At 38.4% G+C, this 13,824-nt stretch overlaps 1 protein-coding gene across 2 annotated transcripts; it reads left to right on the forward strand.

Moving 5' to 3' along the window:
• The first annotated feature begins 348 nt into the window (after positions 1 to 348).
• Positions 349 to 10,957, forward strand: rsl1d1 (ribosomal L1 domain containing 1). Of its 2 annotated transcripts, none has more exons than XM_028476007.1 (9): positions 349 to 460; positions 652 to 791; positions 5,712 to 5,850; positions 5,955 to 6,103; positions 7,287 to 7,388; positions 7,608 to 7,701; positions 10,247 to 10,375; positions 10,463 to 10,612; positions 10,705 to 10,957. In XM_028476007.1, the coding sequence occupies exons 1-9, from the start codon at positions 422 to 424 to the stop codon at positions 10,843 to 10,845; spliced, it is 1,083 nt and encodes a 360-aa protein (XP_028331808.1). In that variant the 5' UTR covers positions 349 to 421; the 3' UTR covers positions 10,846 to 10,957. The 2 variants fall into 2 exon arrangements, with proteins under 2 accessions (XP_028331808.1, XP_028331809.1); XM_028476008.1 differs by having other exon boundaries at positions 10,466 to 10,612.
• Positions 10,958 to 13,824: the final 2,867 nt, after the last annotated feature.

The raw sequence follows: 13,824 nt of genomic DNA on the forward strand, positions 1-13,824 counted from the left end.
GTAATTTTCTATATCGCCAAAATAGAAATCTTGATATATTGCCCAGGCCTAGTTAAGACACTTTCTCTTATCTAAAAATGTGATAAAAGAGCATAATTTAACTTGAATAAAACATATTTATTTTGGGGGAAAATACACACTTCAGTCAGTTATGTTTATATTATTCAAAGGACTTTTCCTTCATTGAAATGTGTACTTATGAATAAAGGTAGGTTTTTTTTTAATAAAATTATAGAAACCAATGCTATGCAGAAAATAATTTCAAAATCTTTTGTTAAAGATTGCAATGAATAATAATTGTCATGTGAAAATGAGCGGCTTAAACCTGAACAAATCGGTGCTAATAAAGTATTGAAGTATGACGTTGGCAGCAGGATGTGTACACCGCGCATGCGTGGTGGTTTGCACGTGAAGCAGCAGCATGGCGGACAAAGCTCAGCTCCCCTTAGACCTGACTCAGGTAACGGCTTACTATCTTCTCTAATGTTCATCAAATCGTGTTGGCGTTTTGTTTTACAGTTTAATAATTGCAGACATGACGTTTTAGCGCTTACTCACTGAAAGTGTTAGCATGAAGCTAACTCGGTGGGCTTGTTGAGAGCAGTGGGGCCTAGCTATAGCTAGTAGTGTATGTGTGGATGTGTCTCACAGGTAAAGAAAGCCGTCCAGGCCCTGCAGGCTTTTCTAAAGTCTAAAACATCTGGAGAAACTCTGCTACTCGATGACACTGACAACATCAGCCTGTTGTTCACTCTGTGGAAGATTCCTAGACGGGCTCAGACCATCCGCATGTGAGTAACCGATGTTGGTCAACGCTGTTCGATTATCGATAATCGGCAAATTCACTTTCTGTTTTAATTTTAATCATAGACTTTTGACTAAAATGCTACTTAGTTTTGTTCAAAATGTAGTCTTCAGGACTATTTTAGTTATGGTCTAATTTTAGTCCTTAAATGACGTGAATTTGTCACGTTTAGTCAAGTCGACTAAAATAGAGTGTAAGATTATTATTTTTTTTTAAGATTAAATTAGCATTTATCAACCTGATATTTGAATGTATTAATGTTTGTAAATAAACACAGACAGATTTGATGTGATCACGAGTCGTCTTACGTATGTGTGTGTATATAGAGTAGGGTGGGAATCTTTAGGCACCTCACGATTCAATTCGATTACGATTCAAAGGGCTTCGATTCGATTCTAAATCGATTATTAATGTATTTTGATGCATGTTTTATTCACAAAATAGTTGTATTCACTGTCAATGCACTGTATAAGAAAAAAAAAATTATATATATATATATTATTTGTAGTTCATTATCCTTTATTACACTAATGGACGAAGTATGTGAACTGAAAATATACAAGTTTTTGAAACAAAAGGAGTAGCAGCCTTTCTTGTAACATAACTTCTAGTGGGGAAAAAAATGACTAGCTTCCAGTCATTAGAGATAAAGTGCGCAGTTATAAGATGTCCACACATCACGTCACTGCTATCCTACCAGCTTTCTGCAGCGATGCTATGACTTCTGTTTTGGTTGTTTGTAAAGCTTCAGGATGGCCGTATCAATAAAGTACTGTCGAGAAGAGATGGTAGATCTATGCTCCAAATTATGCAGCAGCGCACAAAAACCCTGGTTTTCCACGACCGAGTAAGGACGTAAATCCTTAGCAATAAATGTCGCAATCGACTTGTTAATCCACTTTACCTTTTCCGAAGAGGGTGGAAGCTTTGTTTTTGTGACTTGTTCGATTGTTTTCTGGTTAGCAAAGGAACTTTTAGCCACAGCAGCAGCCGACATTGCCCCGCCTCCTCCGGGTGAAAGCGTGCTATAGGGCTTCTCATGTTTGTTGTGTTCCCAAAGTATTTAATTTTAGTGTAACTGAGCTCACATACAGCGTTGCTCTTGTCCAGTTCATTCCCACCATGGACATTAAAGAAACATCAGATTTTAAGCTGCACGCGGGGCTGGTCTTAACTCCCGCACGTCCATGCGTCCTTGTTGTGGTGCTCTCTTACAAGTGTCCCTCTGGAAACGCGCTTAACGCCACAGTTCCACGTCCTTTTTGTTCAGACTTTTAAACGGCCTCTAAAATTTAGATTTTCGATTACTGGAAATTAAAGAATCGATTCAGAATCGTTCACTGCTGAATCTCGATGCATCAAAGAATGGATTTTTTTCTCCCACTTCTAATATAGAGGGTTTTCATCTACGTCATGTTCTCCACAGTCACCCGGATGCGCGAAAAATGTCCGAAACCACAGAAAAGCTCCACAAAATGTGTTATAAATAGCTTTATTTCAGACTCTGGGTCCATAAAATCCATACAAACACAAAAATACATATAAAAAGGTCAAATTTTAAAAGGCACTTATATCAGTGCTTCCAGAGCTGAGATGTGCAGCGGGTGGCACTAGTTGCAATGTTCAGTACAAGCACAATGTCATGTCATTTATAGATGCACAGGCATACAAGGTGTTTGCAGGAAAGGGCACGATATTTGGAAAAGTAACGGTTTATTGGTGGTGAGTCGGCTCCCTCGTCTTGGATCAATGACGACCAGGAGACGACCCTATCCTGATATTGTCAACTTCCTGGTTTTAACCTTAACCCACTCTGGGTCATCCTTTTGATAAAGGTCTGACCTTTTACCTGGAGAAATACAGCATTTTTTAGCTGTACATTAAGAACTGTGTTGCTTCTGTAGCAGGCTATTAAAGGTGATTATATTAAGCCAATAATGCCACATGCAGTAGCTTGATATGAATTATATTCTTATCATCACACTAGAAAATTAGTTAAGAGCCGCTGCTATGAACAATTCACTTACTTGATGAGAAATGGACCGAACAAATTGATGTTTTTCTGATTTTTGCCTCGTAAATCCTGGTTTAGCTTCGCTAGCAACTAGCGCCTCCTTTCCTCTAATAATTTTCAACGTTGTTCTCCCTAATTTGTTATAAGTTTTGGCAGTCTATAAAACTCCACGCTTGGCACAGCCAAAAACACGGCAATAATTCACCATTTCCTCTTGTTTGACATTTGTTTACCTGCTGAGTACCTCCAATATGGCAACCTCTGGTTTGATGACGCGCCGTGAAAACTCTCTATATATATATATATATATATATATATATATATATATATATACAGAGTTGTGTGCGAAAGTCAGGGCACCCCTTTAAAAACAGCATATTTTATATATTTAAAAAGTTATATTCATATTTACTGTCTCTCTGGTATATGGGAAAAAAGACAATATTGTCAGGAAACATTAATGCATAGTTACATTTTATTTTATAAATTGAACAAAATTACAAAAATGAAAAACATAATTTTGGCATGTGCAAAAGTCGGGGCACCCTACAACATCAGTACCTTCAGTACTTAGTAACACCCCCTCTGGCAGATATCACAGCTTGTAAACGCTTCTTATAGCCAACAACAAGTCTCTGGATTCTATTATTTGGGATTTTTCCCCATTCTTCCTTGCAAAAGGCTTCCAGTTCTGCAATATTCCTAGGACGTCTTGCATGCACAGCTCTTTTAAGATCTACCCACAGATTTTCGATAATGTTTAAGTCGGGAGACTGTGAAGGCCATTCCAAAACCTTCAGCTTGCGTTTCTTGAAGTAGTCCATGGTGGATTTGGAGGTATGTTTAGGATCATTATCCTGTTGTAGAAGCCATCCTCTTTTCAGCTTTAGCTTTTTTACAGATGCTGTGATATTTGCCTCCAGAATTTGCTGGTATTTAATTGAATCCATTCTTCCCTCCACCCGAGCAATGTTTCCTGTCCCACTGGCTGCAACACAACCCCAAAGCATGATGGATCCACTCCCATATTTAACAGTTGGCAAGGTGTTCTTTTCATGAAATGCTGCTCCTTTTTTTCTCCAAACATACCTTTGCTTATTGTGGCCAAAGAGTTCTATTTTAACTTCATCAGTCCACAGCACTTGTTTCCAAAAGTCATCAGGCTTCTGTAGATGTTCTGTTGCATATTTTTGACGTATTTTATGATGAGGTCGTAGATAAGGTTTTTTTCTACAGACTCTTCCATGAAGGTCTTGTTTGTGCAAGTATCGGCGCACAGTGGAAGGGTGCACCACCACTCCTGAGTCTGCTAAATCTTCCTGGAGGTCTTTTGAAGTCAAATGTGGGTTTTGGTTTACCTTTCTGACCAGACTACGAGCTGTTCTCTCCGAGAGTTTCCTTGGTCTTCCAGATCTCTTCTTGACCTCCACAGTTCCCCTCACCTGCCATCTCTTAATTATGCCTCGCACTGTGGAAACTGCAAGCTGAAAACGCTTTGCTATCTTCTTGTAGCCCTCCCCGGCATTGTGGGCATCAATTACTTTCATTTTTTCTGTCTTACACAGCTTCTTAGAGGAACCCATGGTTGCTGAGTGTTTGTACAAGGTTTGTGGAGTCGCCGTATTTAAGAAACCCTCAAATTGGCACCAGCTGGCACTCCCTAATGACAATTGTTGACACATGCTTCAGGACCAATGAGCTGGTAGAGGTCTGAGCTTGTAAAAAGAATCTGACACTTTGAAACTCTCAGGGTGCCCCGACTTTTGCACATGCCAAAATTATGTTTTTCATTTTTGTAATTTTGTTCCATTTATAAAATAAAATGTAACTATGCATTAATGTTTCCTGACAATATTGTCTTTTTTTCCCCATATACCAGAGACAGTAAATATGAATATAACTTTTTAAATATATAAAATATGCTGTTTTTAAAGGGGTGCCCTGACTTTCGCACACAACTGTATATATATATATATATATATGTGTGTGTTTTTTTTTTTTTTTTTTAACTTTTATTTATATATATATATATTTTTTTTTTTTTTAAAGAAACATCTACATGACAACAGTATTGAGCATATTGCCAGTATCAACAACAATAATAACTCAGTAAAAAGTCATAATAAAAAATTTATAAATACAAAAACTCATGTTAAAATAGTAGGATTTAATAACCATTTATCAACCTGATGTGTATTTACATTTAATGTTTTTAAATACATTAAATGTATTTTTGTAAATACACAGACAGATTTGATGTGATCAATGTGCCACATTGAGTTGTGATTAAATTTTGTCTGTGACAAAACAATAATTTATTTTTAATAAAGTTTACATTCAAATGTATTTTTCTAAATTAGTCAGTCTAATTATAGTCGCTTTAAAAAAATGTAGCTGATGAAAATGTTTAGTTGTCAAACTTTACTTATTGCTAACTTGTGATAGGTGTGTTTCCTGTTAAATGAAAGACGACACTCGCTTACTTTTCCACACCCAGATATGAGATAAAATCACTCTTTGATGTTGATTTCCATGCTTGGAAGACAAAAAATGCTGCTGTCTGTTGTGATCTGTGGATACCGTGCTGGTTAGGTACCGTCTGTCAATTGCAACCTCTGGCTGCTCAATGTTATGTAGGGGTGGGACAATACAATAGAGGATAATAGCTTATAATACAATATTTTATGAAAGTGGAAAAAGACCCTGAAAAATCAATAAAAAAATAAAAACACTGGTGTAGAACTTTTTTTTTTTTTTTTTTTTTTTTGTAATCCGACGCCCTCTCGAGATACCACTCGTACAGTCAATGATACATTGTGACATTTTTATATCACAATATCTTATTGCATGATATATTCTCTCTTTTACTGATAATGTTCCTTGTTTTCTCAGCCCACTGCCTCATGGTCAGCGGACGGACACAGAGGAGATTTGTCTCTTCACAAGAGACGAACCCAAAATGACCTCAGAGCAGACACAAAGATTTTATAAGAGATTACTGGAGGAGAAGGGTGTGAAGAATGTATCAGAGGTGTGTAATAGATTACATTGACTGCATTGTCTTTGATCAAAGTTTAATGCAAAGCTCGCCACATGATTTCTGTTGGATAAAAAGTCATTCTCCCTCTGATGTAGATCATACCCTACAATGCCCTGAAAAAGGAATACAAACCATTTGAGGCCAAGCGCCGCCTGCTGGGGAACTTTGACTTGTTCCTGTCAGACGAACGCATTCGCCGCCTGTTGCCGTCTCACCTTGGGAAACATTTTTACCTGAGGAAAAAGTAAGAATTCTACACAACAGAAGAGAGGTTTAGAGTCGAGAGTGGATACATTGTTAGATGGGACGGTGCTAGCAATAGTTACATTTACACAATACAATTACACAATGATCATGTTCTGTAGCAGTGGTTCTCACCCTTTTCAGCCCACGACCCCCCAAAATAAAGGTTCCAGAGAGAGGGGACCCCCACTGTAGCTGAAGGTTGTTGAACACAGACATGAACATTGAAGAACAGTCATGTGGAGACAGGACCATCTATAAGGGGGAATAAAGGGGAGCTTTTTGAGGTCCATCCATAAAGTCAGCAAAATGATGGTCCATTGTCCTATGAATCTGTGATAACAGCATTTATTTATTTATCTGAATAATATCCACTGTTATCCAGTAAGTTTATCATTATTTGGGCCATAGTATGTAGTCATCTTAAAGATGTAAATCCTTGTTTTAATCAGAAAAAATGGGTTAAAAGTGACCAGAAAAGGTGGTGAAACAGGATGTTAAAAACCACATAAATTGGTTAAAAGTTGCAAATTAGAGTGGCCAAAAACTGACAGAAAAAGGAGTCAACGTGTCATTGGAACAATTAGTTTAAAATGGCACATAATGGGCATTACAAATTGTGAATGTGGTTAAATTGTAAAAAAAAATAAGCCTGAAATATGTGGTCAATAATAATAATGGGTCAACATATACAGCATTAGGTGGGAAAAGTGGTGAAAAGGGTTTATAAGTGGGGGAAAATGTGCAGAAAAGGCATTGAATTGATTTGATGGAGAAGTGGCAAAAATGGGAGTGGTGTTGCAAAAATGCAGTAAAAGGAGCAAAAACATGGCAAGAAAGTGATGAAAATAATTAAAAATATAAATTTGGAGTAAAAAAGGTAAAAAAAAAATAAAAAAAAAAGAGGCAAAAATGGGCTAAAATAGTTTAAAAAAAAATAATAATTCTGGCATCTGGCTACCCTCCTCCCAGTGTTTTGCGACCCCAAGATTGAGAACCCCTGTTTTATATTGTTGATCAGTGAACAATAGAAAAAACTGCATTGTCGATGAGACGCACTGTACAGAAATGCATTCATAACTGGACATGGACACCTAAAGAGTGTGACGTGGTGATGTGTTTTCTCAGCTGCTCATTGCACCATGACAGGCTGCCCGTTGAAGTGTGTAAACTGTGTTTGTCAGGGAGCCGCTGTGTGTGAACCTGCAGAGTAAACATTTGGCCAGAGACATCAACAGAGTGATCCAGGGCACCAGCATCAAGGTCAACAACAAGGGCAGCTGCTGGTGAGCTTTAATCTTTGTTTACAATTCATTTTGCTTTATTTCCACCATGTTTGGATGAAATGAAAGTACAACTTGTGATTCTGACACTGTTCCCAAGCATGGAGGAGTATTTGGAATAACAGGGTTTGCACCCATGTTGATAGGAATAGGACTATTAGTGTTATTTTCTCCTAGAGTTGCAGTCTGACCTTGTCACTTTTTTGTTTTGTTTTATTACAGTATGGTGCGTGTCGCTCACTCTGGTATGACTGCAGATGAGGTGACAGAAAATATTGAGGCCACCGTGCAGACTGTGGTGGCCAAACTACGGACGGTGAGTTTAGTCTTTATTTTTGTAAAATACATTCATCAGTGTGACCTCATTCAGATGTGCACAGCTGTTGTAGAAAAGTCCAATTTCCATTCGTCACAATAAAAAGCTAAAACAATCATGTTTTGTAACTGTCACACTAACGTATTACTCATACTATGTCAGACGTCAAAGTGAGTATGTACTGTGTTCACATTAGATAGTATGACGAGATTCAGTACGCGAGAAATACCCAGACGTATGGGGACATTTTTTAAGTATGCACAGTGGACGTACTCAACCGTCCCATGATGCATTGCGAGTGGAATTTAAAATCATCCTGGGACTGACTTCAAGCTAAAAATCAAACATTCCTATTTCAAAACAAAAGCATCTCTTCTTGTTTTCCATTAGTTTTTTTTAATGCTTTTGTAAATAAAGCTTTTGTTTTGAAGTCAACAGGAAGTTTAGTCAGTAGTACAATGGTGGGTCTCTGAAAATCTCTGAATGAAATGTGTTTCTGCCAGTTTTATGGAGCAAATGACCACATGTTGATATTCTACGTGGTCGCTTTCTCACTTAAAATGCTGTCAGATCTTTCAAAGGTGGAGAAACAACAGAGATATTTAGCGTCAGTGTGCTAACGGTTCGGCTAGGCGATGAGGATCAAAACTCATCTCGAGATTTTTTCTCAAAACGTTGATATATGATATAAATCTAAAGTCTGACCAGAAAGACAATTCTAGGTTAAATTTGCTGATGCAAAATGCCACACTGGCACATTTATTAACAAACAGCTGCACAACATGTTCCACTTTTAGCTTTTTCTCCCATAAGGGACAGCATGTGTGAGTGAGTTCTGTATTGTGGCTTGTTTAGGGAAAGGTCTGGGTTAGGACGCACTCAGTAATTTATCTAACTGAGCTTTACATGTTGTTCTGAGACGTAGTGAAAGCAGCGACTCATAAAACAAGTATCTTAAAACACAATTAACTATAAAATATATATATCAATATAGGCAATATTCAAATTTTCTATATCACCAAAAAAAGAAAACTTGATACATCTCGAATCTCAATATATCGCTCAGCCATGTGGTGTTTGCTATTGTCGGTTCGAAATGCATCTTGGGAAACTTGGAACTATGCATCAGTGGGAACAGTCATCGTACTTATAGTATATGGTCGATTGTATATACTCATTGAGTTTGTGGTGCATAGTACGTTGCTGTGCCATCTCCAACACAGCCTTTCTTTGTTTCAGTCACTTTGTGCTGCTGTTAGTACCAGGGTCCACACGGTCATGAAACTCCTGAAAAAAGTTATGGAATTTGAAAAAACTATTTTTCCAGTCTTGAAAAGTCATGGAGTAACTTAACTGTTTTGGAAAAGTTTTTAGAAACATAGCCTATTTTTGTTAATGTTTTATTTAACCCCAAATATGCGTCATCTCAAAGTGAAAGTTTTTGCACACCAGCAGCATCGTTGAGCGGCAATCACGAGATCTCACAGATTAACGTGAATTCACCCTCCAGATAAGTTAGTGTGCACGCTGCTGAGACGAGCCTGGGAGCGTCACTGGTCAGAAATGCACAGAAAATGTGCATTTAATGCAACGTGGTTGGCAAATGTCAAATACCAACAATGGCTGAAGAGAGAAGAGAACCCTGGCCGTGCTGGATGTTAACTAGTACACTGGAAAGACCCGCTCATTTTTGTGCTCTAATGGTGTTGAATAGATCGTAGCGGTTCAGAATTAATTCATGGAAATTTGATAAATTTTTTGGAAAAGGTTTGAAAAATCATTGTGGGGGAAAAAAGTGTGGGAAGTAAGGCTGTAGAGTCCACCATGGAAATAATTGGTCGACCAAGACTATGGCACACGTAGCGATTAGTCGACAAAAAAAAAAAAAACGGAGAATGAATGTTTTGGTGCAGAGGAGGACGAGGAGAAAGAAAAAGAGACAAATATTTAGTTTTGGCATTTTGTGGTGACGATTTGCTTTTAAACACAGACATTTATGATTCAAGCTTTGACCAGAACCCGACAAAGCAAAAGTGAAACCTACAGGTCTGACAGACATTAGGTATTTATATCAGAGCCCGACCTGAAACCGACAATTAAAACCTATTTTTCCTCATAGAAATTAGATATATTTACATTTGTTTTAGTGGTAAGCTTTTATTAATAAACTGTTAATGTCAACATCAGATCAGCACACGGGGAAACAAACGCACGTCAAACACAACTGCGCAGTGTGCGCCGCGCGCCAGAGACAGCAGTGGATCTATTTACATAATTAATGTATCAAATATAATGATAATCCATGTTCTTGTGCAGAAAACTGATTGATTTAAGAGTGGATGCTTGTGCTTCAAGCCTGTCTTAATTTGTTCCCTCTCTGCTCTGAGGTCAGCGCACTGACAGCTGAAGCACAACACTTTAGCCACCAGCACACTCTCACTTTATATTGTGCTTAATAAATGGTGCTAAAACTCACTACTATCACTTTATTTCCGCTCATTATCATATGTTTTTGCAGAGCTTGACTCTTGTTGTGTATTCACAGAAAGGCCCCATGGTGAAGGTCATTCATCTAAAGAGTCCAACATCAGTGGCCCTGCCCATCTACACCTCAGACCTGAAACACCTCGCTTTGGTGGAGGAAGAACAGGAGAAGGCAAAGAAGAAGACGGAGGTGAGTGTGATATTGTGATGGCGCCCCCTGGTGTTAGACAGCAGCATTAAGGAGTGAATGACTAGTCCAGGTGTTTGTGGTTTCCAGAAGAGTTCAAACAAGAAGGGCAGAAAGAACGCTTCAACAAAGACAGCTGAGAGTCCAGCAGGGGGGAAAGAAAAGCTAATGGATGAGGAGGAGGAGGAAATCCCACTGCTGGTTCCCATAGAAACACCCAGAAAAAAGGCTAAACTCGAGGTGAGTTTGATTCACTGCTGCAGGCAGACTCTGACTCTGTCAGCCAAGTTGTTTTTAACACATTTCCTATGTTTTTGTTGTTTTTTTTGCAGAAGTCCTCCCAGAAGAGAAAGCTTGTGAAAGCAAGCAAACCTGCTGCAGCGAAGAAAGGGAAAAAAACTCCAAACAAAGGCGTGAAGAATGGTGGAAAGACAAAGGCCAAAGTCAGGAAACAAGCTCGTAAATCCAAGTGATACTCAGTCACGGACAGAAATCAGCTTCTCAGTGAGAGGACGAGATCCAAAAGTGCTCTGTAAATGTTTTACATTAAATACAGTTAAAAAATAAAACGGTGTTTAAGCAGCCTTCGTGTTCCTGTGTGCAATAGTGACTACAACAGTAGCATCAAGTCCACCTTTATAACCTAAAAAAGGACGACTTATATTTCACACTGAAATCACTTTTATTTCTCTTGCCTTTGTCAGTGGTTTGTTTTTTCAAATCGTTGGTTGTAAACCTTTAAAGGCAGAAACAAAGTTATAATTTTCAACATTAACAGCCTTTCAAAATGACAAAGAGAAATCTGCAACATTTTACTTAAAGTTTTATTCATAAAGCTGACGTAACACTGTCAGTATGACGTAACACCTGTCATAAATAATAGTATGAATAAAGTGTCATGAAGGCTGTCAAATGTTCGTTACCCTAACCCCACTAGATCTCTCTACCTTACTCAAAAATGCCAACATAGCTCCAAAGGTGTCATAATTGGTCGAAAGACACTTAATGACGGCCTTCATGACACCTTATTCATACTAATGTAAGCCTTATGTATACAACTTAAAGTAAAGTGTTACTGAAAAATCTTATATACATTTTCCACATTTTTATTTGTTTTACCATAACCGTTGGCGTTAGATTGAATCCATGAATGAACTTGTGATGAGTTTGACTGACTGAGCTTCCCACGGTCCCTCTCAGGTGCTTGAACTCAGTGATTCTCAAACCTTTTTGGCTGAAATACCCCCGTTCTCTTATTTGTGAATACATTTTGCTCGGGATATTATGAAAAAAACAACTTTAGTGCATAATGATGGAATGATTGGGAGATAAAACACTTGAAGAATCAAGAATAAGTGGAATTAAGCGGTACTGATTGCAGAGGTGGACAACTTTTATCATAGCAGGGGCCACGAAAATGTGTTCGTTTGAAGGGCCACGTTATCAACATTCATGTCAGCATTTAGAAAAATAACTTTAAACAATTACATGTTATAGATCAAACAAATGTAAACATTAGTCAAAGATAACACAAGTAAACACAAAAAGCAGTTTGTAAATGAAGGGTTTTATTAATGAGGAAGAAAAGTATCCAAAGCTACCTGGCCCTGTGTGATAAAGTGTTTGCCCCCTAAACCTAATAACTGGTTGGGGCGCCCTTAGCAGCAACTACTGCTATCAAGTGTTTGCGATACCTTGCAATGAGTCTTTTTAACAACCCAGTGGAGGAATTTTAACCCATTCATCTTTGCAAGATTGCTGTAATTCAGCCACATTGGAGGGTTTTCGAGCAAGAACCACCTTTTTAGGCTAATTCCACAGCATCGCAAATAGGATTGAGGTCAGCACTTTGACAAGGCCACTCCAAAGTCTTCATTTAGTTTTTCTTCAGCCATTCAGAGGTGGACTTGCTGGTGTGTTTTGGATCATTGTCCTGCTGTAGAACCCAAGTTGGCTTCAGCTTGAGGTCACAAATGGATGGTCGGACATTCTCCTTCAAGATTTTTTGGTAGACAGCAGAATTCATGCTTCCATTTATCATAGCAAGTCTTCCAGGTCCTGAAGCAGCAAAATAGACCCAGAACCAGTGTCAGCGTCATGGGGGGGGCATTCGCGAGCCATGCCCCCTAGCTGACCTACTATGCCCCCTACACCCCACTCTTCCCACTACAGGGGGAGCTTTTTATTAATCAAAGATATCTGATTGGCTATCTAGCGGAGGGTTTTTGTGCCCTCCGCAGTTTTCCTAATGCCCCCCCCATTTAATACTGCCTGGTGCTGCCACCACCATATTTTACTGTTGGTATGATGCTCTTTTTCTGAAATGCGGTGTTACTTTTACGCCAGATGTAATGGGACACAGACCTTCCCAAAAGTTCAATTTTTTTCTCGTCAGTCCACAGAATATTTTCCCAAAAGTCTTGGGGCTCATAAAGATGTTTTCTGGCAAAATTGAGACCAGCCTTAATATTCTTTTAGCTTAACCGTGGTTTTCGTCTTGGACCTCTGCCATGCAGGCCATTTTTGCCCAGTCTTTTTGTTTTGGTGGAGTCATGAACACTGACCTTAACTGAGGCAAGTGATGCCTGCAGTTCTTTAGATGTTGTGGGGTCTTTAGTCACCTCTTGGATGAGGCGTTGCTGCACTTTTGGGGTAATTTTGGTCGGCTGACCACTGTTCTGTGTTTGTGGATAAAGGCTCTCACTGTGGTTTACTGGAGTCCCAAAGCTTTGATTTGTTCCTGAATGTCTTTGGATCTCGGCATGATGTCTATAGCTTTTGAGGATCTTTTGGTCTACTTGACTTTGTCAGGCAGGTCCTAATCTGAATTCTAGATTGAGAACAGGTGTGCAGTAATCAGGCCTGGGCGTGGCTACAGAAATTGAACTCAGGTGCGATCAACCACAATTACGTTTTAACAGGAGCTGGGGGGCTAACACTTCTTCATATAGGGCCATGTCGCTTTGGATTTTTTTCTTAATAAAACCCTTAATTTAAAAACTGCATTTTGTGTTTACTTGTTATCGTTGACTAATGTTTACATTTGTTTGATGATCTGAAACATGTGGAAAACATGCCAAAAAAAAGTAAGAAATCGAGAAGGGGCAAACACTTTTTCACACCACTGTATATAAAATCTAATTTTAAAAACAAGGTAGATTTTCATAAAACATGGCATAATTGTTACATATTACAAACGTTATATGGTTAGTTTAGTTGGTTTTTAGCAGCTAGTAAAATAGGAATATGATCATTTTCTATGAAATGTATTAAACATGAAACGATTGCATAAATTAGGCGCATTTAATACGTTTCTTTTTCGATTACTGCTAGCCTTCCTCATTATCTTACTGTCTAATTAAAGTGGAACTGTGAACATTTAGTATTTAAAAAGTGCTTTTTAAACTGGTAGCCCTTTGGATTATACAGTAACTATGAAGTAGTTCACAGTT

This window comes from Gouania willdenowi, chromosome 19 (genome assembly GCF_900634775.1).
Source record: "Gouania willdenowi chromosome 19, fGouWil2.1, whole genome shotgun sequence".
Taxonomy (NCBI): domain Eukaryota; kingdom Metazoa; phylum Chordata; class Actinopteri; order Blenniiformes; family Gobiesocidae; genus Gouania; species Gouania willdenowi.